The following is a 26,173-nucleotide window of genomic DNA, read 5'->3' as shown; positions in this document are numbered from 1 at the left end:
GTCTGTATGCTAGCTTCTTCACTTTATAATTATAACCTTTAGTCATAACTTCGAAATAGTATGTTTAAGAAAGAGGGTTTTAGAAGATTTTTATGTGCTGTGTACTGTACTTTGTGTAAACTAGGAATATGCCACTGGGTATGCTGCCAGAACCATGTGAGGCATCTTTATTTTTTAATATATTTTTTTAGAGGTTTGAGTGTTATAAAATGTGCTATTTTGGTATGTCGTATTACCGTGCAGAAAATTATATGAATTTTATAGGTGGTATATTCAGATAGTCCTTATATTTTAAAATATAGCAAATAAGTTTAAGTAAAATAGATACTACCAGAGAGTAAGATTCAAGTATTGGTCCACTACCAAATATTGAAAGAAAAGATGGTGTTTTTCATTTTCCATGTGCCCAACTTCTTTTGAATGAAAATGAATGTTACTTACATCTGAGATCTCTAATTGAGAAGCAGAAGTAGAAATATAAGAATGACTGGGATAGTGTTTGGGAAGGAGTACTTGTTGTTACTCAAGTTCTGGTCTTTGCTGGATATTAGAATCCATTTATGTATATTGTTGACTGCCTGAGAATAAAGTTATTTTCCTTATTCTGAGCACTGGAAAGTGTAAATTAGATTGCTGCTTCAGAGCAGAAAAGGAGGAGGGGGCTCGAAATGCTAGGTAGAGTCAAAAGCTTACAGTGTTCAGTTTTTATGAATGTGAATGTAATTTATGTGTGCTCCACTTAAATACTTCTGAATCTTATATTTTGATAAGCAAATTTAAGTATTTGAGCCATTAACACTATGTGGTTAGTGTTAGTAATTTTGTTTTTCTTTCTCGTCAGCTTCTCTTGGATCCTGTTGATTTCAAAACTACTCATCTAATGTTTCACACTGTTACAAAATGCCTCATGTCAAGGGATAGATTTTTAAAAATGAGAGGTAAGATCTCTAGCTGTTCTTGTAATTGTATCAGTATTGTAATTATTGCTGTTTAAAACTACTTTGTATTTGTTATTCAGGCATGGAAATCTTGGCAAATCTTTGTAAGGCTGAAGATAATGGTGTCTTAATTTGTGAATATGTGGATCAAGAATCCTATAAAGAGATCATATGTCATCTCACACTACCAGATGTGCTGCTTGTAATCTCAGCACTTGAGGTGCTATACATGCTCACAGAAATGGGAGAAGTGGCCTGCTCAAAGATTGCTAAAGTAGAGAAGAGCATAGGTAAGTGAGAATCAAAATCTATTACTTCTCTCACTTGTGTAAGAAAAATTACTTAACCACTGACCGTGACATATTCTTAAAAATGTGGCTTGCTTGTGTGTGTGAGAGCACACAGCATGGGGATGGAATTTACTAAATGTATTCATTTTGTCCTAAAGGAATTGATGGCGCTAAAAATTCTGAAGTGTTTTTCTTTAATGCCATGAGGTGTGTTTAAAATAAAAATAAATCTACAGAAGCATGCAAAGACTTGCTTCCTTCCAACACATGGCAATTTTAAAGCACATCACTGTGTTCCAACAGCATTCTTCTTGTCCTAATGTCATTGTTGGTTTTACATTCAATACTTTAGATACATTGGTATGTCTGGTTTCTATGGACGTCCAGATGTTTGGACCTGATGCTCTTACTGCTGTAAAGCTCATTGAACATCAGTGTGTTAGCCAGCAAGCACTGCTTGATGTCAGACCACAGGTTATGGATCATGGCTCTTCACAGGCCCATGCAGGTGTCCCAGGTGAGTATCGTGGCAAGAGAACACACTGTTCTATAAAATTTCCCATATAATAAATGATTTTTATCTTCTCTAGATTTCTGAATAGATTACATAAATAAGTCTAACATTATGCGTAACATATGTATCTTTTTCAAACACTTGCTGATGAAGCAAATACACTATTTTCGCCAAAGTTTTGTTAGCCAAAACTGTTGTGAAACAAGCTTTGAAAGAATTTTAATGTTTTTCAGTTGCTAATCTGAAAATTCTCTGAAAGTTACATGCATTGCTTATTTTAACTTGTTCAGTGGAAAGAAAAAGTATCCATTCTAGATTGTTCCCACAATTTTCAGAGAATTAGGGCTCCATTTTATATTGTGTTTTACACTGGATATTATTTGGCAGTAACATACAGTATTTGGTGGAATTGAAGAGATGAGATAGATAGATAAATTCACTCTTGAAGGTCCAAAACAGTTTCTTGTTATGTGAACCAAATTGTAACTATTCTTAGGAAGTTACTGAGAAAACCATTGCAACAGACATACCTTTGCATGTGTGCTGTTTCTGGAATGGGTGTAGATACCACAGCAAAAATGACTGGGAGGGAATGTAACCAAGGGAGTGAACAAGTGTTCATAAGGATGAACTTACGTGACATTGACACAAAATCCTTTGCATCCATTTAAGAATTGGAAAAATAACTGCTGTGTATTTGTGCCTGTTTTGGTGGAGAATTGTGCCACTTCAAAATTACACTCAGTGCTGTCAAGTACTGAGGTTATGATTATAAATCTGGAAGCAGCCATTCACTAGGTGCACACCTCATGGTTACACTTTAGCGGTGACTCTGGCCCTGGCAAGCCCTGCTTCGCTTTGGTAAACTCAGGTCAGGTGTGTAGTCTGCTGTGGGCACTTCTGTGACTTGCCTCAGCTGCATACATCCTTACTGACAAACATAGGAGAAACTGTACCAGTGGATGTCATGAAGTGCTTCATTCAGAAAGAAAGAAAAAAACATTTCAGCAAGTTTTAATTTGTTTTGTTTTTTTCTTCCCTACATTCTCTACAGCCTCTAGGACAGTGCCACATGTTGCTCCACCTCCAGGAATAGTAGAAATAGACAGCGAGAAATTTGCATGTCAATGGTAAGTGTATAGTTCTATTCAAATACATTAATAAAGAAGAAAAAGAAAAATACTGAATTCATGTGTCACAGAATTTTCTAGTTGGCTTCTCTTTACTGTTAGACTGATTTTTCTTAAAAGTGTAAGCCAATTCCATTCTGTCATTACTTTGAAGAAGTATGAAAGCAAAAACTTAACCAGAATATTCAGTCTTCACTTACTGATCCATGAAATTAGTTGTTTTGTCTCTTAGGACAGAGTTTGATTTGATTTTTAATTCTGATCTTGATTTAATTTATTTTTCCAATTGTCAAGCAGCGTTATCTGTTTCACAGGTATTTTCATCTGGTAATGTGTTGCTATATTACTGGTCAATATAAAAGTAATTATCAAATTATGAAGCTAGGCCCTGAAAAATTTTTACAGTATCATTGTTAACCTCAAGTTAAAGAAGATCAGAGGCTTTTCCATTCCAATTTTCTTGCCTTCAGCTAATATTATTGTCAGATATTTAGAGAGAAACTGTCTCTCCTGAGATTCTCATGTAAACTGCAGGTCATCTTTCTGAACTATTTGCCTTACGTAGATCAACTCACATTCTGAGTATTTGCATTAATTGATTCCTGCTGGGCCCTTTCACCTCTGCTCCTTCACAGCTCTTATGTTTGTCTTTTGTCATACTGAGGAGACAAGCACCTTCTAGATAAAGTAGATGGAATTTACAAAGCTTAGTGTTTTAGGTTATCATGAAGTTATACTTTCAGCAGAGCTTTGGTTGTATGGGGGAAATATTGCGGATTTTTATGGTCAGCTGATGTTTCCATGCTTCTCTTTGCACAATGCAAGGTTTTATTAGCCATAATAATTAACTGCTGAAAGATTGAGAAATTTCACATTCAGGCATTTAAACAGAGATACCAGGAACTGGACTCTCTCTACAGATCACAATAGCAAACCTAGATTAACATACATTTTCATGGTATGCTTTAGTCACTGCTTCCTACTTAGAGAAATGAAAAAATGAATAAATCATAAGAGTAGAATTTAGTTGCTATCTCTTGAAAGTAGCAAAAAGATGAGTTATTTACGCTGACCTTCCTGGATGTATTACTAGCCAGCTTAGATTCAGCAGGAGGTGTAAGTGTGGTGACAGTAAAGTACTGATCACAGGTCTCATTTCACAGTTTTAAGTCCTGAACATCTCCAGTTTGCTGGTACCAGTGTTAGTGTGTCAGCCTAATATGACATATCCAACTGGACAGACACTTGTCCAATATGCCAAATTTAATTAATATCTTAACATTCTGTTAATATAATGTAATCTCAGTTTTTGTAATAATAAAATTCTAACAACTGCAGGAGAAATGGTACTTACTCTTTATGGTAGAGCACAGTTTAAAGAATGTAATCGTAGGCTTTTCATCTGGTTACATTTGGAGTGTAGGGCTCTACAAAAGAGAACGCAGTGTGGTTTTCTGGAGTGTTAGCACCATACAATAAATGCTGACAACTAAAATATTTCTTTTATTCTCATGCCAGTATTTGAGCACTGAGTGAGAGTTGTTACTTGCCTCTGTTTGCTGCTGGGGATAAACAATTCCTTTGTCTCCGGGTTGGAGTAGTGGATCTAAGGGGAATAAAATTAAACTGATGGAAAAGTTTCCTTTTCTCATAGCTTCCTGTGAGGTTAGAGGGGTTAGATGTTCTGTGGACTTGTGGAGAGTCTGTAGGAGATATAAGTACTTTTCACTGCTAAGTGAATATCAGATGTAGAAACATTGACTTAGGATAAAAACTTGTGATGAAGAATTAGTTAGCTTTCAGCCCCTCTTTTGCAAAGATAGACTCATTAAGGAATAAGAATAGAACTGTGGGGAGGAGATGCCAAAAAAACATGCATTCTCATTTGTTTTTGCAGAATATAAAATAAAAAGGCATAGGTAGAGACAATTTTGCCTAAATAATAAATAAAATATATATATAGGTATGTAAATAAGATACTGGATGTAAAACTGACTGCAAGTGTTAGGGGTCCAGTGTATTGATTCATAAGCAGTGGGAAGGAGAAAGTGTGGAACATCTGACAAAACAGTATACTAAAATGATATCTTCCATGTTGTTGGCAAATCACAAAAGTCTCTGTGATACAGACTGAAGTGTTTAAACAACCCCTTTAAAAGTACTCTCTCCGTATTTTGCTTCATAGTTTATTTTTTCATCTTCAGGTTGAATGCCCATTTTGAAGTGAATCTTGATTGCTCAGTCTCTCGGGCAGAAATGTACTCTGAATACCTCTCTACTTGTAGTAAATTAGCTCGAGGTGGAATCCTAACATCAACTGGATTTTATAAATGCCTGCGGTAAGACAAGAATTTATGCAGCAATAAAGGAGCAATTGTATGTTCTCAAAACTAACTGGTAGCTTTCGATTTTTTTGAGAAAAGATCTACTGAGTTGAAAGACATCCAGTTTTGGAATTTTAATTGAAACAAATGTTTAGAGTCTGTTAATTTTATTTCATTCTATCTCAAGATCTTTGAAAGGGTTCCTTCTCTGCCTCTAGTCCTTCTAATTCTTTCTGAAGTAGTTTTTCGAGATTTTGTAATTTTCACTTAGGTTCTGTGACATCTCGGCCATCTGGGGGACCTGCTGGTCCTCAGTGATGAGCACTTACATGCTAGTGGAAAATCCTGCTGTGTTGTAAAGATGCAGGCATTCCTTCTATTACTCTGCACACAAGAGCAATTAGGTAAAACAAAAACATGTAAGAGAGTTGAGTTATTGTGTTTATTAACATGGATTTATGTTGTGTTTGGCAGAACTGTCTTTCCAAATCATACAGTGAAGAGAGTAGAAGATCCAAGTAACAATGGTCAAGCACATATACATGTGGTAGGAGTGAAAAGGAGAGCTATACCACTTCCCATTCAGATGTACTATCAGCAGCCACCAACTTCGTCTACCCCAGTTGTCCGGGTGGATTCAATTCCTGATGTGTCTTCGTCTCCTTTGCCAGCAGGTTTTTAAATTAATTATATCTAAAGTATTTTGCATTGATCCTGAAACCATAATAAAAGCCAGAGGTTTTTAAACATAGCTTGAAAGTGTTAGAAGTTGAGGCCACATGTTTTGAGTTAATTCAGTAATGTTGGGAATAGTATTGCAGTATTTCCTTGCATGCCATTCTAGTCTTTGACATGTAACCCAACCCATAAGCTTTCTAGTCAGCAGATAAGCCATTGTTGCTGCATCATTAATTTAGAGTCTGTAGAACTGAGAATAGAAACTGCTTCAGGTAGAATTGCAATTTCAAATCTTGGATTTTTAAAAATTTGTTAGTTAATGTGTTTGAAATAATCTCTGCTTCCAAACTTCTACTGTGTTTGTTTCAACAGGAATCCCGCATGGGCTACCAAGTATAGGAAATCACTATCAGAGGACCCCTATTAACCAGTCTTCAACTTTGACAGCAACACAGATGTCTTTTCCAATTCAAGGTGTTCACACTGTGGCACAGACTGTTTCTAGAATTCCACAAAATCCTTCTATTCATACACAACAGAATGCTCCAATGACTGTTATACAGAATAAAGGTCCAATATCCTGTGAAGTAGTGAAGGCTGCAGTAATACAGAGCTCTGTTCCTCAGTCTGCAGTTCCTGTTCCTATTGCAGTAGGAGGAGCTTCTAATCAAAATCACAGCACCACAGGCCAGCAGCCATCTGTTACAGTTGTGAGTTCTCAGATGCTTCACCACCAACCTGTAATTCAACAACAGTCCCCACTGCACGCAGTGGTACCAGGACAGATACCTTCAGGCACTCCTGTTACGGTAATTCAGCAAGCTGTACCTCAGGGTCATATATTTGGCAGAGTACAAAACCTACCAGCATGCAGTTCAGCAGTTTCACAGGGTCAACAGCTAATCAGCACATCATCACAGCCTGGGCAGACATCATCTCAGCAGTCCTCTGTGGGTAACCAGCAACAAGATACAGTCATCATAACACCACAGCAGTATGTCACAACCTCTGCATCTAACATTGTTTCTGCCACCACAGTTCAAAATTTCCAAGTAGCAGCTGGGCAGGTGGTTACAATTGCAGGTGTTCAGAACCCACCAACATCTAGAGTAGGGTTTCAGAATATTGCTCCAAAGCCTCTGCCGTCTCAGCAAGGTCCACCTGCTGTGGGTCAGCAGCCACAGCAGCAGCCTCCACCACCATCCCAGCAAAGTGTAGTGATAGTAAGCCAGCCAACTCAGCAAGGTCAGACATATGCACCAGCCATTCATCAAATTGTGCTTGCTAACCCAGCTTCTATTCCTGCTGGCCAAACTGTCCAGTTGGCTGGACAGCCAAGCATTACTCCATCATCTTCGCCGTCCCCAGGTCCAGTTACAAATAATCAAGTCCCTACAGTTATGTCATCTTCATCTACCACTCCTCAGTCGCAAGGACCCCCTCCTACTGTTAGCCAGATGCTTTCTGTAAAGAGGCAGCAGCAGCAGCAACATTCACCAGCATCATCGCAGCAGCAGGTACAGGTACAACAACCGATGCAAATGCAAGTTCAGTCACAACAAGCTAATGCAGGAGTTGGCCAACCCAACTCTGGTGAATCTAGCCTGATAAAACAACTTCTTCTTCCAAAAAGAGGCCCCTCAACTCCAGGGGGGAAGCTTATACTCCCAGCTCCACAGATTCCTCCACCTAACAATGCAAGAGCTCCTAGCCCTCAGGTGGTTTATCAGATGGCCAATAACCAGACATCAGGTTTTGGAGTTCAAGGACAGTCTCCAGCTCAGCAGCTGCTAGTTGGACAGCAGAATGTGCAGCTGGTACCGGGTGCAATCCCACCCCAAGGGGCAATGCAAACAGTACCCATTTCTAATTTACAGATATTGCCAGGCCAGTTGATCTCAAACAGCCCAGCAACTATTTTCCAAGGGACTACTGGCAACCAGGTTACGATAACAGTTGTGCCAAATACGAGTTTTGCTACTGCAACTGTGAGTCAGGGAAATGCAACTCAGATCATTGCTCCAGCAGGAATTTCAGTGAGTGGAGCACAGACAGGAGTTGGGCTACAGGTGCAAACCCTTCCAGCTACTCAAGCACCTTCAGCTGGACAATCACAGTGTACTGCTGCTCCCCCATTCAAAGGTGATAAAATAATTTGCCAAAAGGAGGAAGAAGCAAAGGAAGCAACAGGTTTACACATTCATGAACGTAAAATTGAAGTTATGGAGAATCCTTCCTGCCGAAGAGGAGCTGCAAGTACCAGCAATGGGGATGCAAAAGAAAATGAAATGCAGGTGGGAAGTCTTTTAAATGGGAGAAAGTATAGTGACTCCAGTCTACCTCCTTCTAACTCAGGGAAAACACAGAATGAGGCCAATCAGTGCTCACAAGTCAGTAATGGGCCATCATTAGAAATGGGTGAGAACGGAGCTCCTGGAAAGCAGAACTTTGAACAAACGGACACACAGGAAATTAAAAGTGATTTGAAGAAGCCCCTAGTTAATGGAATCTGTGATTTTGATAAAGGAGATTGTTCTCATTTGAGCAAAAACATTCCAAATCACAAAACTTCCAATCATGTAGGAAATGGTGAGATATCTTCAGTGGAACAACAAGGGAATTTGGATGCCACGCAGCAAGATACTGCCAAAGGTGATCAAGGGGAAAGAATTTCTAATGGGCCTGTATTAACTTTGAGTAGTTCACCTGCTGTAAGCGGTACACAGGAGGCTGCAAAACTGTTAACCCAGCAACTTAGTGGTACCAACACTGATTTACCTAATGGACCTCTAGCTTCAAGTTTGAATTCAGATGTGCCTCAGCAACGCCCAAGTGTAGTTGTCTCACCACAATCTACAGCCTCTGTTATACAGGGGCATCAAATTTTAGCAGTTCCACACTCAGGACCTAGAGTGTCCCAGTCTACCCTGTCCTCCGAAGTTCGGTCTACTAATGGCACAGCAGAATGCAAAACTGCAAAGAGGCCAGCAGAGGATAATGACAGGGAAACTGTTCCAGGAATTCCAAATAAAGTAGGAGTTAGAATTGTTACAATCAGTGACCCCAACAATGCTGGTTGCAGTGCAACTATGGTTGCTGTGCCAGCTGGAGCGGATCCAAGCACTGTAGCGAAAGTAGCAATAGAAAGTGCTGTTCAACAAAAGCAGCAGCATCCAACCACGTATATACAAAGCATGGTCACACAGGTATGTTGCAGTGTTCTTTTTATGTTTATTCTGACTAATACTGTGAAATAACATGGCTGAAAATGTGAGCTCGGGCGATACCTCTTGCATAGTATTTCAGATATTCAGAAAATGATACTTTCTGTTCTTCCACAGACTAAAGTTTTAACAGTTTACATATTTCTTCAATGTCATTGACAAGGGTGGAATTCAAAATTTGTAGCTTGATAATACACAGTGAGGAAAGAACTTCTGCTCACTATTTTCTTCCTTTAAGGATTAACTGTTCCAAAAACAACTGTGGTTTGCTAGATGATCTTGTAAAAATGTCAGTGTTGTTCTGCATTTTATTCTCGGTCACTGTGGAGGAGTGAATTTTTTTTTCAAAGAAAATCACACCTGCATCTGGATGGCTGAAATGAGTTGAAGTTCTCTCATTTAAAGTTGGTCTACAAGGTCTTGCTGTGTGGGTTCACTACAGTTAGGTGAAAGTATTTTTGTGTAAATTTGTTGAAATATTTACATTTATTCATTACAAGATATTTACAGTGTTTATCAATAAAGCAAGCTTTGTTTTGGGTTTTTCTTTTCTCTGTTTGCTAAGCTTTGCTGAGGATTTGTTGGGCTGTTTTATTCCTTGATTTAATCTGTTGTACCTTCTGAAAGTGGTTACTCTGTAACACTTTACCAGAAATGTGGTATGGACATCAGGAGTATTAATAAGTAAAATTATAATGTTAGAGATTACTCCGTTTCCTAGAATTTATTTTAGTTTTGTACATAGACAGAAAATCACTCTCCAGAAATCCCATTCCTAACCTGTATAATAGCAAAGGGAATAGAATGGTAGGTCTGGCAGTTAAGAGTTCTGACACATCAGAGAGAGGAAATTAAGTACTGAGTATATGTTAGTACATTTTGATCTTGGAGTAACAGGTCTTTTATTTCTTACCTTTTTTTTTTTCCTGTTTGGGGGCTTGTTTGCCTTTGACAGAGTAGAAGGCACAGATGTGATGGGCTTATACAGACCTAGAACTCAAAACGTGACAAGAGCTGGCTACTGCTACTTCATTTTCTGTGACAAGTTATGTTGCTCTTGAAAATGCTTGACTTTTCTAGTTGTCAAAAATCAGGTTTAACACTTAACAAGTTCCTTCCATTTTTACTTTCTCTACTTTTTGCTTCTAACTGCAACAGTGCACAGAGTTAATTCTTAAAATGTCTTTGAACTCACTCCTAAATTTTCACTTAGGTTTTGTTGGGGGGAGATCTGTATTTTTTATATGTTATTTATCTTTGTTCTTAATAGAAATAATTTGACCAAAATTAATAGTTTCTGTTAGCAGCCTAGGGACAACATGCTAGATTTTCTATAGTGCAGATATGGCTGTCTCTTAAATGGAGTATGTTTTATTTATTCCCTCAAAATGTACCTGAAAAGAATTTGCTTGTATCTCAAGCAGCTCAAGTGATCAGATTTTAAGAATTTTGAGAAGGGAGTAATACAATTAACTATTTAATTTGATTTTGATAATGTGTATCGTGATACTAGAGGGGGAGGATAGAAAAAAATATTTTCTATGCTGATAGTTTCTTTTTTACTCTATTCCTAGTGTCACTGTCATTAATAATTACTACATTTTCCATTACCTGTACAAGCAGAAATCTGCCTGCTGGGTTTGCCATTTGGTAGAAATTTGCAGATCAGAAGAATTTGATTTAATGTCTCCCTACCTGAAAGTTTGCTCATTCTGCTGTCTGTGGGATGCCCTTCCTTTCTTTAAAATTACAGAAATGTGGGAGAAATGAGTAAATTAGTTTTGATCTTGGTGAGAAAAGTATTCATTAACTATTTGCCTTAGCCATATGTCTTTGTATTTACAAATCATGTCTATCATAATACTGCAAGTACGAACTTAAGAGTTGAACCCGTTTTGGAGTACTCTGTTCAGATATAGTGATCATCATAGTTTGGCTTAGGATTTGCAGAGATCTTTATCACTTGTTTAAAATTAACATGTTGGATTATAAACACTACCAGAATCACCCTGGCCAGCTCTTTTTCTTTCTGTGTAGCTGCTGAGCAGCTGCAACAGCCATTTCTTTTCTGGAAAAGGAGATTATCAGAATTTCCAATATTAAGTCTACTTTTAGTTTTTAAATATCCAGAAATGTCACTGAAGTCTCATGAACTTGGTGTGAATTTTAGTTATGACTTCATTTAACATTAGGCCTTGTGTTATCTTGTATTTTCTCCCTCACATTTTGAATATTCCTCATCTGATAAGCACTTCCTTGTCCCTGACTTTTTTGAAAGGCAGCAGCTGAGGAACACTTCTTTTCACTTGAGCATCTGCATTATTTTATCCTCTCTGAAGTACCTAAGTATATATTGGCTGTCTTGCAGAAGAGAAAGGAGAGCATGGTTTTTACTGTGAATTAGGAAATTTGTGAAAATTTATTAAATTTATTAAAAAAACAGTTCAGTGGAGAAAAATGGTGAGGGCCAGATAATAAAGGGATATTGGCTGTGGAAATCTTCCATAGCTATTGAAGCTCTTAGTGTGCAATTTCCTGTTGCTTGTTAGCTTAAAAATTTATTTTAAGCTACAGCTTGTATTCTGGAGAGGTGTGAAAGGAAGAGAAGAAAAAAAAAATTGTAATAAATGTAAAATCAAACAGGAAGACTGAAAAAAGAGGTTCAGAGGAAAAGGAAGAAGAGAACGAGAGTATTGGTTATGCAACTACAGTAGGATTAGCTATCATGAACTACAAAGAGGAGAAAGAAAAGATGCTTGCAGATAAGAAAGGATGACCAAATAGGGCAGGAGTGGAACAACAATCTGAAAACTAAGGAAAGCAAGAAAGAATTAAATAATCCTTAAGGGAATGTAGAAGTTAAGAGAAATTTGTTTCATTATATGAATGGTAGTTTGAAATGGGATGACACACCATGCTTGGGGAAAAATGTTAATTTAAATGGCCTATTAAAATAATGAAAATTGTATACTGGCTGGGAGAGCCAGTATAAGTGCTATTAAAATCCAATTAGACCAATACAGGTTTCTTGTTTATATGATCTGAGATTATTCCCTATTAATTGTATACCTCAGCAAAGCTTGTTGAGAAAGAACTGTGTTTACACTGAATATTTTAGAATTTCTTTTCATATTTTGCATTATAATAAAAAAGGAGATCTATTAGTTATGTCAGAATAGATACACATGATACACAGGGTGTTGCAATTTTGTTCTTATATCTCCATCTATATTTTGTAAGTTCATGAAATGTACTCTTGAGAGGAGACAGCATTGGTACTGTACTCTTTTTGTTTCCTTTCATTTTGGTGTTCTGTGTTCATGGTTTATTGATTTCCTGAGGCATTGTGCTAGACTGGTGGTTGAAAAAGAAATGAGCAATTACCTATGCTTTTCTTTGCCACATTTCCTCTTCAAACACCTCCAAAACATCTGTTGAACATAACCATGTTGGTTTGTCCCAATTGGTGTGTGTTTTACAGGAATGCTCTGATACCACGCCAAGTTCTTAGCATTGAGTATATCTGATTTAAATTGCCTCATCTGGCTTTTAAAGTAATGACTTTTTACTCATCGCTGTCACTCCTCACAAGCAATGCATGCCCATTTCTCTAAAGGCTGCCCACTTGAACCATGCTCATGTTGAAATGTAGGTGGCAAAATCTGTGGCCTTTGCTGTTTGGTCCTGCTCTCTGTTGGCTGGAAAGCTAAGAATTACCATGCACCAGAAAGCAGGTGTGTAGCTCAGGTGGTGTAATTCATTCCTAGCCACAGAGCAAATGAGTTTCTCAGCTGGGAGTAGTGAAATACACAATCTCTGTGCTTTTATTGCCCTTCACTTGTGAAGCATACTGTTGCAAGGAGACATAAACTTCAGTAATGTAACAAGAAAAGAGCATGTATTTTGGTGCCTACTTATCCACTTGACCCCTTTCTCACTCTCAAATTCTGCTCTGTTTTTGGCTTATGTGTTCTTATAGATCTGTTCATTGTTGAGAATAAGCTTAACAAAATTTTGTCATATCAAGCTGTAAATCCTATTATACTTTAAAAATATTTTTACTAATAATTAACGTTCTTTTTGAATTACATTTATTTACAGTGGCTGTGCATGTGTAAGTGGTGGGGAAAAAGATGCAGCTTAATGCTTTTAAACTGCATATGGCTTTACATGTCAACATCCCCAACACACTGGTATGCACAGTGTTCTGCTGGTGGCACAGTAGGCCTTTTAAACAGAATGTGCAGATATCATGATAAAAAAGTTATTTGTTCATGCATAAAGGGAATAGCATCATTGATTCTGTGCAATGTAAGTGGAGGCTCAGCTGGCCTCAGCTCATAGGGTTTGAGGTTGTGTGCCCACATGTAGGAGCTCTTGTGCATAAAATTAAATTAAGTCCTCTGTAAACAGTGCATTCTAGTTACCAGAAAGCTCTTAGTTGTATTCTTGGTTTTCATGACCAGGCTGAATTTCCTTCCCCTCTCCATTACCTCAGTCTAAAGTCAACCCAGTCTAGATATAAAATCTCTACCTGCTTATCAAAAGTAGGCTCTACTACCTGCTCTGTAAGTAGACTGTACAGGCATTAAGGGTTTATATTTTTGTACTTTAGGATTGAGTGTAAACCCTACTGAGATAGATGATGCTGCTCTAGGGGTACCTTTCAGTCCCAAGATCCTGTGGGAAAAGGGCCAAGTGATGGCAGTTGCAAATTGTATCATGGAGAGGTCTAATTTGATTATAAAAGGGTGTTGTGAAGTGCCCTCAATTGTAGCAGAGTACTGGGCATTTGTTTTCTTAAATGTTTTTACAAGAGGATGACATTTTATGGAATCTTTATGCCCCAGGGAAAGACTTGATGATGTTACTTTTTTCAGAAGGACTTCATTAGGGAAAAGTTAGTGTCTGTCATCCTTTAAAGAAATAAGTGAATTTACATGATCATTGCATATGAGCACTGTAAAGTAGGTAGCATATAACAAGTATTTCTAGTTATTTTTCTGGGAGGAAAAGGAGCTTCATTTCTGAAAAACAAAGGCTATACCTCATTTTAGTGATATCCCATGTGTCATGCACTAATAAACTGAGATAAGGCAGTAGGGGTAAAAGGAAACCATAAAAATATAATAATCAGCAAAGCTGATAGGCATGCACTGGATTTGTGTTAAAAAATACATGGAAGTTTTGTCCACCAAGTTGGAGTGAAACTGCTCCACAGTAGAACAATAAGAAGAGACTTTTAAAACAACAGCAACTATTCTACATGTTTCTTTCCAATTTAGCAGCCTTTTTTTTTTTTTTTTTTTCTCATAGGGAAAAAAATAGTAGAAAAAACTAGGAGGGGAAACTGAATGATAACTTTTTGTCCTGAAAATTTGTTTCTCTTTCTAAGCTCTTTAATTTTCAGCATGCAACATTTTGTGCTGTATATCTCAGATCAACTTATTTAAAATTAACAATTTTTCAATGAGATGATATTAAAACCTTTGAATACCACTAGGAAAGCTTGCCAGAGAAACCCTTGAGAAAATTCGTAATTCCAGATTAATTGCAGGGTTTGCTTTGAATGGAGTAAATAATATATGAACCACACATTGAATGATGAGAATTAAACAAAATACAGAATTCATTGAGCAAGCTCATTACTTCAGCACATTAAATGAGACAGAAGCTCTACAGGGATAAAAAGTCACATAAAAAGACCATCAGAATGTGTTGATACTGGGGTGTCAAGTGAAGGTTGCAAAACAAGCTGTAGTGATGGCACTCCATTATTTTAGTTGCAGCTTCATTTTAAAAATGCCTTTTTAAGGGGATGTTGATATTAAAAGGCTCCACTTGTGTTTACCTTTTGTTAGAAGATACCTTGTGAAGGATTCATTACCCATTCTGTGAAACAGCTTAAAGGTCTTCAGGCGAAAATCTTTGCTGAGTTCAAAATAGTTTGTAGTTATAGCTAATGGGCTCAAGTCCTTTCTTACAACCTTTTATATATGTGCATGGATCACAGGCATCATAAGTAATTGTGGTGTATTCAGGAGTTTTGCAGAGGTTTTCCTTATTTTTATCCTGTTTCATTGCTTGGATATGGGATGTGTTTTGCTTTTGATCAGGCTGTTTTGCTGTCCCTTGGGTCATGTTGGTATATTGGTAGTATAATCTGAGATAGTTACCAACTCACTGCCTTGTGTGACTGCTGTCCACAGTGCCAACAGAGAGCAGGGGGAAGAAAATGTAAATCAATATGCAAATGAAATGTTAGAAATTGAAGTTAGCTATTTGTTCTTTGTAGTGAAAGTCTAAGGTTACTCAGTAACAGAGCTATAAAGATCTAAATGTGTGCACCATTTGAAAGTGTTTGCTTATAATATTCTTACACAGACTTGGAAGTAATTTTATTTTATCTCTTTGGAGTGTGAATTTGTTTTCAAGCAGTGGGCAAGAAAAGGATGCTAGGTGTTCATCTCTAAATAATGTTCAAAAGCTTAATTTTTCTACTGGCATCATCCTTACAAATGTCTTGCTGACCAGAGACTTCCAGGAAAAAAAAAAAGAAGAGAAATTATATTCTGATACAGACACTGTTTTGAAATGGAAAGTTTGGCATTCAGTATCCATTTTTCAGAAAAAGAAAGAAAATTGGTTTGGGTTTATATATTTTTTGGTAATTTCAATGATAATTTTAGTTGAGTGTTAAGTGTCTAGTTATATTGCAGGAAAGCAAGGGGAACATCATTTTCCTTTCTGAAATGTTTCTTTTTTCATTGTATACAAGTTGTACAGCATCATCAAGCATTCTGAGCATGTGGTGCTATTCCCTATGCTGGTGATACTGAGTTTGCATGAGTTTTTGTCTTTTCTTAAATAACAACAAAGTGTTTGGAAAATAATGTTCAACTTTGCTCCACTAGTGCCCTTGAGAAATTTATTTGCAGTCATAATTATGTATTTGAATTTGAGCATGAAGTTTATTTATTTGAATATTAGGAAGTTCTGCATAAGTACTACAGTGTAAAAGTTGTATGTCCCTCATGTTACTGTGTCTTACTCTGAATTCAGAGTAAGCATCAGTATTAAAAATTGAACACCTGTGGTGGATTAAGGTGTAAAACAAAAAGTCTTTCAACAAGCAGTAAACTGTATGTCAAGTGTAGAAATAAGCCCTGTTTAAAATTGTTTTAACTTTTTCTACAGAGCACACCTGCAACATCGATACCAACAGTTCAAGTACAGAGCCAGCAGATGAATTTGCAGCCACCCTCATACACTGCAGCAAGTCAACAGGCAGAGCAAATGAAAAAACCTGGACAGAACTTCATGTGTCTGTGGCAATCTTGTAAAAAGTAAATGGCTCCTTTATTTACCTTTTACTGATATGTAACAGATGCTTGTATATAGAAGGTGATTCTGTAAGTTCCATCCATTCTGTTTCCTTAAGTTACCTTATACTTTGTGGGGAAAAGAAAAAGTGAAAAGCGTTGAGGGAATTGAATGAGATGGGGCAAGGCAAGATGCATAACTGCTCTCAGTTGTACTTCAGAGCATAAAATGAGTATTATGTTACTTTCTTGTAGTATATTGATTCTTTAGTAACAAAAAACAGTTGTGTTTTAAGTTTAAGTTTAAAAGAATTCTGAGCTCTGAAGCTTGTTCTCTGTGTTGCAAATATAAGAACAGTTCCTGTACTGCAGTTACAAATCATGTCTTGACATTTTCTCGTGTTTCCAGTTTAGCAAGAGTAGGGTGTTGCACTTCAATATCCTGGTCACAATCTTATTTAGCTTATGACTAATAGTGTTAATTATACCATTTGTGTGCCAGAGTATGCCATTGTCACAAAAGGAAGTAAAAAGAAAGTGGGCCTTAAGACTAGACAGCCATGATTTAATTTTTTTTTTTTTATTTGCTGCTGTTGTTCTTAGAGAGGAGTGAACTAGTAGACATTTAGATGTAGGCTTATAAAAACTTGATACAGCTCTTACTAAAAGTACGTGTATCTTGACACTGATTTTTAAAATAATTTAGGTTTGTGAATATGCTTAGTTTCTGAGTAAGGGCGGAGATTGGTGAAAAAAAGGTAGCTGTTAAATAGCCACTTTGGAAACTGGAGACAAATTGTGAGAAAAATTGCATAACATACAGGATGGTACAAAAAATAATGAGAAGATTCACTGCTGTAGGATGACAAAGCTCATTTGACAAAAAGCTGGTGGGAAATTAAAAAAATTGGGATGAAAAGATGGAGAAGTTTAACTGTTTGGAACTGATAATGAAAATAAGTAATTTGAACAGAATTGTAGGAATACTGAATGACAATTAGTGTGAAGCCCCTGGAGGTGTAATTTCTGTTTCTTTCATTCCTTACAAACATAATTCTAATATCATTCAGTCAATTCAAGACATAGACATATGTCGATTTCTTTGAATCATTGCACTATTTTCAATTTTAAAGTGATTTTTTTCTTTAATAGGTGACACTTCTTTACATAAGATTTATATGTAAGGCTTTACTGACTGTAGTTTCCTCCCTTACTACTAATAAATAGAACTGTAGAGCCCTAATCTATTAGCTGCACAGTAGATGCATTAACTCATGCCTAGGTATGGGTGGGTTGCATTGAGGTTGAAATGAAAGGCTGGGGCAGTGTCACAGTAGAAGCCTTGCCAGATTGTAACATATCAAAGTTTGCTGAACTACAGTTTTAAAGTGTAAGTCACCAACTTCATTCCATGTCTGAGGTTGCATAAGATGAACTGTGTTGGGGCAGGAGGAGGAGCAGTACTATTAAGTTACCTTATATTATCAGTGTATTTGTAGTCTGTCTTAAAATACTACTCCAGGAGTTCATGGTTAAATTTCATTCTTCTCAAAAGCTTTCTTTGCATTAATAGATTTTAGTTCACATGACACACAGATTTTATTTTTATGCTGTCACCTTTGAAATAGTTATTTCAGTCCCAGCCTAAAACCAGTTTAGGTAAACGTTACACTCAACATTCTTTGTGGTGAAGAGAGAACCAAAATGTTAAGTTAGCATTTTCCTCAAATATATTGTTAATTCATAGTCCTTGAACAGCCTGATTAAAAACAGGTGTATCATATCTCCTGTAGGCTTCCTGGTTCTGTTAGACATAAAGAAAAATCTTGAATTGCCACCTGTTCTTTTTGTATTTATAGCTCTCAATCTTAGCTGTTTTTGTTGAGTAAGTAATTTAAGTGGGAAACAAGAAGATTCTTTTGAGTTGGTCATTAGTCTGTGTGAACTTCATTTCTTGGTTTCATTCTCGATTGCTTAGCATTTTTTTTCTTAGAATTAAGCAGGCAGTTAGAATATTGGGGGGTTTTTGTGATATTTCTAGCTAGCTAGAAAGATATGACAGGAGGTACATTTGGAAAAGTAATTTTTACTTGTTTCTTTATGCATGTTCATTAGTTTAATTCTCAGAAAATACTAGCATTATGTTTTCCTTCAAAGGTGCAATGCAGAAGTCAGTGAAGGCCTTAAACATTTTATTGTGATGCTGGTTAAATATGAATAAATAAAATAGTATGTTCTTTTCCTACTGACTACTTTGGCTGCTCCAGTCAGCAGCATTCCAGCGGTGTGTACTGGTAGTTTGGTTTGGGTTTTTTAGAACTGAATTAGGAAACATTAGACCAAGATTTGAAATGCCACAGATTTAGTAGTGTCTAAAGACTACAATGAGATGAGACTGAATTATGCAAATAGTTGAAATGATGGGCCTCTGGCAGATGTGTTCAGATTTATTATCTGAAGTGGAAGTAAAATTCTAAAAGGTGTCAGTCAGCACATTACTTTCCATTAAGGATGTAACAGAAAGTAGGTGTTTTCCTTTGAACTTCAGCTGTCTGCAAGTACTGCTAATTGTGTGCAGCTTAATTTAAAAGCTGCTGTTTTGTTTCACAGGTGGGCAGATGTCTGCTCCTGAATTGCTTTGTATTTAAAAAGTAAATTGAAAATGCTATTGAATCTCCAGTGCCTGTCAAGTCAGCTATTATTGTTCTGTTCAGCATTTGAACAGACCCATGGATGAATTAAGTGAGGAAACAAGAGTCTAGACTGAACTGACCATATTGTCACTTCGTAAGCTTGTTTTTATTACTATAGTTAGGTGTTTCTTTAAGGAAAAGTAGTTTTTTCTCTGCAAAATGGTAGTAAGTTTGAATCTTTTTAAATCAGTGATTGAAGTGTATAACACTGAATATATTAAACAGTGAATGAGCCAACATATCTGAAGTAGCTTTATTTTTCTGAAGCTTTGCCATGTTGAATGAAATGTTTTGCACTGTATTTTGGATTTTAGTTAGGCCATGAAATTTGTTTTATCTGTGCCAGAAATTGTTCAAAATTGTTAGTGCCAGACTTCAGATGATTCCCCTTTATTGTGGAAAGATACCTTCCTTTCCTCTGAAACACCTGCTGTTGAGCCAGTGCAGATGTAAAACATTCTATTTTCATTTCCTACTGTGGGTTTATCTGGACCAACAGCAAGAGGTATTTCTCCTTCTCAGCTTCCCTTCAGTAAGAGGTAACTGGTATGTAAAAGATGAATGTTTTCAAAGAGAGTATTATTTATTGCCAATGCAGAAGGTGGTTGCTGCAGTAGCATTCAGTTTATAACTAAGACTTGTCCGTGGGTGAAATTAGCTCTCTGATGCCTTTATAGTGTTCAGATATCAGAGTCTGTACACTTACACATGGACATCTTTTGCAAGTACGTGTGCATAATGGACACTACTGAAACAAGTAGTGGAGTGTGGAAAGAGGTGGCTGGATCAAAGCACTCACTGATCTGCTCTTCATAAGCTGGGAATGTGTGAGGGCAGCTGATGGCAATGACTTCCCAAATGGCAGCAGATAAGTTTCTAGACCTCATCAGTTCAAGCATTAAGTGGATGTTGATGAGCTGGGTTAGTTGTATTGTAGTGAATTTTGAGCAGCTAAATCTTTTGGCCATTTTTTCTCTGTTGGAGTAAGTGGCTTAATTTGTAACATCTGAGATACATAAGGTGTATATATAGACTAAGAAAAACCCAGTGCTTTGAGTCATTCACTATTTTCATGTCATGTTTTTTGAAATACAGTGATTTTCTTTTACCAGCTTATATGTGTTACAATAACACATCATTTGTCTACATGAGATTGGAGGTAGCCTAGGTTGCAGAAGTCATGCATTCGTGGAGTTTGCAGTCTTGAGAAATACAGGTCAGGTAAGGAGTAAAGTCAGGCTCTTGAACTTCAAAAAGGCAGACTTCCAGCTGTTAAGGGAGATTGTCTGTGGGATCTTTGGCAGCAAAGGAGTGGAACAGAGCTGGCCAAACTGGAACTGAACCTGGCAAGGTACGCAGAGGATAACAGGAAGGGCTTGTACAGGTACATTAATCAGAAAAGGAGGGTCAAAGGAGGTGTACCCTTGTTGGTGAACAGGTAGCATCAAACAGACACAGCATGGCTTCATCAAGGGAAAATCCTGTCTGACCAATGTAGTGACTTTCTGTGATGTAGTAACTAAATCAGAGGATAAGGGGAGGGCTACAGATGTCATTTATCTGAACTTCTGTAAAGCCTTTGACGTGGTCCCCCACAACATCCTTCTTTCTAAATCGAAGGGAGATGGATTTGATACATGGACTGTTAGATGAATTAGGTTGGACAGTCACATCCAGAGAGGGGTGATCAATGCTGAGAGTCTGAGGGACATGTGGTGTCCCTCAGGGGTCTGCACTGGGACCAGTGTTACCTAGTATCTTCATTAATGACAGGGATGAAGGGATCAAGCAGGTTTGCAGATGACACCGAGCTGAGTGATGCAGCTGACAGATCTGATCACAGGATGCTGTCTGGAAAGGACCTGGTCAGACTTGAGCACTGGGCCCATGGGAATTTCATGAGGTTTAACAAGGCCAAGTTCAAGTGCTGCACTGGATGGGGCAAGCCCTGGTGTCAGCACGGGCTGAGGATGAACAGATCAGAGCAGCCCTGCTGAGAAGGACTTGAGGGTGCTGCTGGAGGAGAGGCTGGACATAACCGAGCAATGTGTGCTTGCAGCACAGAAAGCTGATCAAGGGAGGTGATTCTGCTCATGTACTCTGCTCCAGTGACAGCCCACCTGCAGGGCTGCATCCAGCTCTGGGGTCCCCAGCACAGGAAGGATATGGACCTGCTGGAATGAGTCCAGAGGAGGGCCACCAGGTTGATCAGACTTTAATAAAGTCTGACTGCCAATGAAGGAAGATGGGGAAAGGAACATGAGAGATTCTATTCTACAAATACATTATATATTTTATATATAAATATATTTATATATTATATAAACCTCACCTTGTTTAGCTGTTCATAGTTTATTGCTATATTTTGCTTGTATTGCTGAGAATGGGTCTATTGGGGTTAACATGCATTATTTCTTTGGTGGATTGTAAGTAGAAAATAGAACCATGATATTTCAATCAGAAAAATCAGATTTGTAAAAATCATATTGACATTTATTGGTAACTCACTGGCAATATGTGTACATGTTTTTTCCCTTCAAAATTTTACAACTTTCCATCTATCAATGCCTGTCTCAAAGGAAAAAAAAAATGGTTAGCCACTATGAGTTGATATTTGTTATATTTGTGCCTCACCATTAACTGGGGAAAAAAAAAATTTAATTCCCCTCCCCTCTTTTTGTAGGTGGTTTCAGACACCATCACAGGTTTTCTATCATGCAGCAACCGAACATGGAGGAAAAGACGTCTACCCAGGGCAGTGCTTATGGGAGGGATGTGAACCTTTCCAGCGGCAGAGGTTTTCCTTCATTACCCATTTACAGGTGCAGATTTTCTTTCACATATTACTTCAGAAAACTATACGAACTTAATGGTAAATTTCCACACACCATTTCTACTGTCTTTCTCTTTTCCCCAAACAGGATAAGCACTGTTCCAGAGATGCTTTGCTTGCAGGATTAAAGCAAGATGAACATGGACAAGCAGGAAATCAGAAGCCTTCCAATAAGTAAGAGAATTGAGCCTCATTAACAGTAGAGAAAATAAGAGAATTAGAAATTATTGACAGAATTTGTTTATAACTTGGCTTATCAGGTGAAACTCTGCCTATGTAAGAATCTGTAATCCAATTTGAGATCTGTTCCAGTAAGACAAAAAGGACAAAAAGGGAATAGATTCTGATGTAGTTACAGTTACCATTTAAAAAAAACAGGTAATTCTTTAAAGTATATGGGTCAACACTCTACGATGAGCATAGTTCTCAACATGTTCTCCTATTTTTATTGCCCGATTGGACATCATTTTATAACTTCCCTTTTAACAGGGAAGTGCTTGTAATACAAATGGAAAGTTATTTATTGTGTACAGTTCATTTGTCACACAGCTGAGATGGATTGTCTTGTAACCTGCTATATTCCTTCCAGTTTTGTGGTCTAAATTTGGGCTGTTTTGATCCAGGGACTGCTGTAATAAACTTTCATTTAAACAAGCAAGCAAGATAAATGATAAAGGCTCGTCAGAGTCATCTGATTTTATGTTGCTATCTGAAATCAAGTTTGGCTCTTCTCTTTCCTGGAATGATTTTGACCATCTGGAATTAATATTGGAGAGTGCAATCCCACTGGTGTGAGGTTTTGGGGCTGGCTGTAAGTTGTTCAAGGTTCAGTTACTTGTGTAAGTGTGTTAAGATCTGGCTTTTGTTAGTAACTGATTGGGACCACTTTAGGTGTAATTACATGGTCCCAGGCAGACTTTTGCAGTTCTGTTCTGTGGCTTATAAAACTGCTACCAAGCTGCTGGAGGCAGCAGAGAAAGTCAGGTTATAAAAACTGAGAAATTTAGTTTGAGAGTCACTTTATTTTTTAATATAGAAGACCATCTTAACACAGACTTATAATTGCTTTATGGGCCCTTGTTTCATTAAACCGAGCAACACTCCTATCTTGGAAAACCACAAAAAGAAGAATTATGGTAATGTAGTCTGAAATACTTGGTAAGTGGGAAGTGTAGGGCTGACACCATCTACTAGCATGATGTGTTCTTAACTCTGCTTTTTCATAATGTTTCATCATACAGATAACACATTCCAGTAGCTATGTGTCCTCACAAACTTCTTTTAAATTGGCACAGGTACTCATAGGAGAAAAACAGTTCATACATCCCCCTTAGTTCTAAAAATAGGCAGGATTCCCTAATTAGGTCATATTCAGAAAGCAGGAATTTATATGCATAACCAGTTCTTGTTAAAATACTCAGACTGCAATATCATGAGATACTAAGAATGTGATTTCAGAACACAAATTGAAATGAGAACGTTGCTCAAAATAGGATGTTTTGTGTCTTCACAAGATGAGCAGATGGGGGTGCATAGGGACATGGTTTAGTGGTGGATGTGGCAGTGGTTAACATTTAGGACTTGGTGATCTTAGAAGTGTTTTCCAGCCTAAATGATTTTATGATTCTGTTTTGATTCTCCATGTTGCTTTTCATGGCTGTGCATTGCTTACAGTGAGAGAACTAGCTTTAGTTTTTGTTAGATTACATGGTAGATAATTTAACAAAAAAAAAAAAAAAAAAGAGCTCCCAGAGCAAAAGAGTGGGCTTGCCACATGAGTGGAATGTACTTGCCTTTCTGTCAGTTGAACACCAGTACAAGAGGTGGGCTGGAACAAAAGGAAGAGATGAGATGTTTCTCATCAAGCACTCACAGCAGTTAATACGCTTGTGAAAACCTAAAGGTTCCCCTTCTGTTACTTTTACTCTGCTCCCTTAACAAACAGGAAGATTTTAGTGAAGTGTAGTGTGTCTCCCACATTATCATATAGCATTTCCCCAGAGTTCTGTTTGCAGAGCTGAAAAGAGCATCTGGCAGCTACATGAGGGAGACAAGACTTGGTAATTTGCTTTCCTGAATCAATGACTTGTCAGATTCAGGAAGCTCACTCCAGCAGCTCACCTCAAGCTGTCTTATAGGTTTGTGTTTGAAAGCTGTCTTACAAGGTCTTGGCTTAATTTACTATTTTCTGAGTCCTAGAAGTGTGTCAGATATATCAGCTCACAACCAATAGTCCATATCATTAAACTCTTGTATAAAGCGCTGAAGCAGCTTAAAAAACCTGGTGCTGAGACAAAGCATGTTTTAGTCATCAACTTTCAGGCATTTATTAGGTGAATTTTCTTCACTTAATTCCTCTCTATTTAGTAAAAATTACACCTGAGTCAGGGACTTTAGATTGAGAGTGTTACCAGTTCTAGAAGTAAAACAGCACAAACATTCCCTAATCATCCTTTCTGTCATAGCACCATATACTTGAAAAAATCTGTAATGGCTTTTCTAGAACCAGTTAAGCAATGTAAAGCTGCATTACAAAATTGGTTTTATCCCTTAATTCTCTATTTCTTTGTTTTTCAAGTTGTATTATTTTAACTCTTTCCCTTCTGGTTTTCAGAGGTAGCTGAACATTACAACCTGGAAGGTCAGATAGCACTAGCAATTTAACTATATGTTGGCTGTAGCTTAATGCATTGGAATCCTTTTGGATTCATGGTAATTTTTTTTTCCTTGTTGCCACTGAAGCGAAGGTGAATATTCCTAATGCTTTGTGGGAGTGGGGCAGGAGATTACTTTAAATCACAACATAAATGGTAGGGCTTGAAGTTGAGTTGATAATACAATTAAAGAAATCAAAGAAATCTGGATTTTTTGCGGGAGAGATACTTGCCCAGAGACACAAGTCTCTTCACTTGATGTCTCAATAACTTTTTATCAATGTCTTTTTTCTTCAAACTTAAAAAGAGAAGATAATTTTTTAATATCTGCCTAATTTATTGCAGTTGTCCCTTGTCAATATTTCTAGAATCAAGGCAATAGTAATTCAGCTTTCTAAAATATGGTACGATAACTTTTGAAGAGAGACATTCAGAACAGTCTCCATTGATGAATCTTTGTGCTTCTCAATACGAGGAAAACAAAAAGGTTACAGAAATTAAAAATTAAGACAATAATTCTTTTATTGTGGTACTTGGTCTTCTATAAACACATCATTGCCCACCAGTTTCTTAATTCAGCCCCTGCCATTCTCCTTTTACTTTGTAATGGCTTTCATTTGTTTCATGTATTATCTTTTATTTTATATATTTTTATATTGTATATATTATTTCTATTCAGAGAGGATGACAGTGATTATGAACTAAGATGTTAGGTAGCAGTCTGTCTGTTACTACAGTAACCCAGTTTTTAGCTGGGCTTCCTTGGTGTTTGAACCTCAAATTACTAAGAAAGTTTCTATAAAGAGATTCTTAGAATATTCACTTTCAGTATAAGATATCTAAATAAAACTCTTACAGGCTTTCATTCAAAAAAATAGAACATTTACATTCGATTTATGCTACATTTACAAGTAAGCACTACTTACACTTCTTAACCAGATTTTACTAGGGCATTAAAAGATTTCATAATAATATTGTTCAAAATATTGAAGTGTGGTGATATTTTTCACCACTAATCCTAATTGTTTTTTAGGATGACATTGAGTCTAAATCATTAAGTGAAGTTGCATATTTATACATTCTGAACTCTTATGGCATGAGTAATTTCCAAGCTATTACATGAAATACAGCTTTGACTTCAGTGTTACTACTGAAAATTGAGAAATTGCTTCTGCTATATTTGTTATACCTTGCTTAATTTATTAATCTCAATCTAAAAGCTGCAGTAACAGGTAGTTGGTTTTACAAATGCTTGATCTGATTTAACAATTACATATTTTATGTCTTAGAACATAACTTATTTTATATTGCTCCTCACTGATCACAGTTAATATGTATTTTATATTGTCTTAGTGTCTAGTGGTCCCAATGAGCTGTGTCAAGTTTTGAGTAGTTATATTTAAGGACTTTCTCTGGCCAAATCTCAGATGGCATTTGCATAGCTGCTATCATGGTTCCTGTCTGATAAAACATCCCTTTAAATTGGTACACTTTGGGTAGTGGCTGTGTTATTAGTATAATATATTACTTTTCCATCACAAATGTCAGGGGTGATGAGTAGTACTTCTTCAAG

General features: G+C 37.0%; 1 protein-coding gene across 1 annotated transcript in view; it reads left to right on the top strand.

The window, feature by feature from the left end:
• The window catches only part of ARID2 (AT-rich interaction domain 2), a 93,101-nt gene that overhangs the window by 63,183 nt on the left and 3,745 nt on the right, over positions 1–26,173 (top strand). Inside the window, exons 9-18 of the mRNA XM_056515671.1 lie at positions 842–938; positions 1,019–1,228; positions 1,581–1,745; positions 2,797–2,872; positions 5,077–5,211; positions 5,671–5,870; positions 6,247–9,080; positions 16,296–16,444; positions 21,797–21,935; positions 22,035–22,120. Of these exons, the coding sequence (XP_056371646.1) occupies positions 842–938; positions 1,019–1,228; positions 1,581–1,745; positions 2,797–2,872; positions 5,077–5,211; positions 5,671–5,870; positions 6,247–9,080; positions 16,296–16,444; positions 21,797–21,935; positions 22,035–22,120 (4,091 nt within the window). The remainder of the gene's footprint in view (positions 1–841; positions 939–1,018; positions 1,229–1,580; positions 1,746–2,796; positions 2,873–5,076; positions 5,212–5,670; positions 5,871–6,246; positions 9,081–16,295; positions 16,445–21,796; positions 21,936–22,034; positions 22,121–26,173) is intronic.

Source organism: Oenanthe melanoleuca, chromosome 1A (assembly GCF_029582105.1).
Source record: "Oenanthe melanoleuca isolate GR-GAL-2019-014 chromosome 1A, OMel1.0, whole genome shotgun sequence".
Lineage (NCBI taxonomy): Eukaryota > Metazoa > Chordata > Aves > Passeriformes > Muscicapidae > Oenanthe > Oenanthe melanoleuca.
The sequence above is the reverse complement of the archived record's forward strand: the minus strand, read 5'-3'. Positions and strand labels throughout refer to the sequence as shown.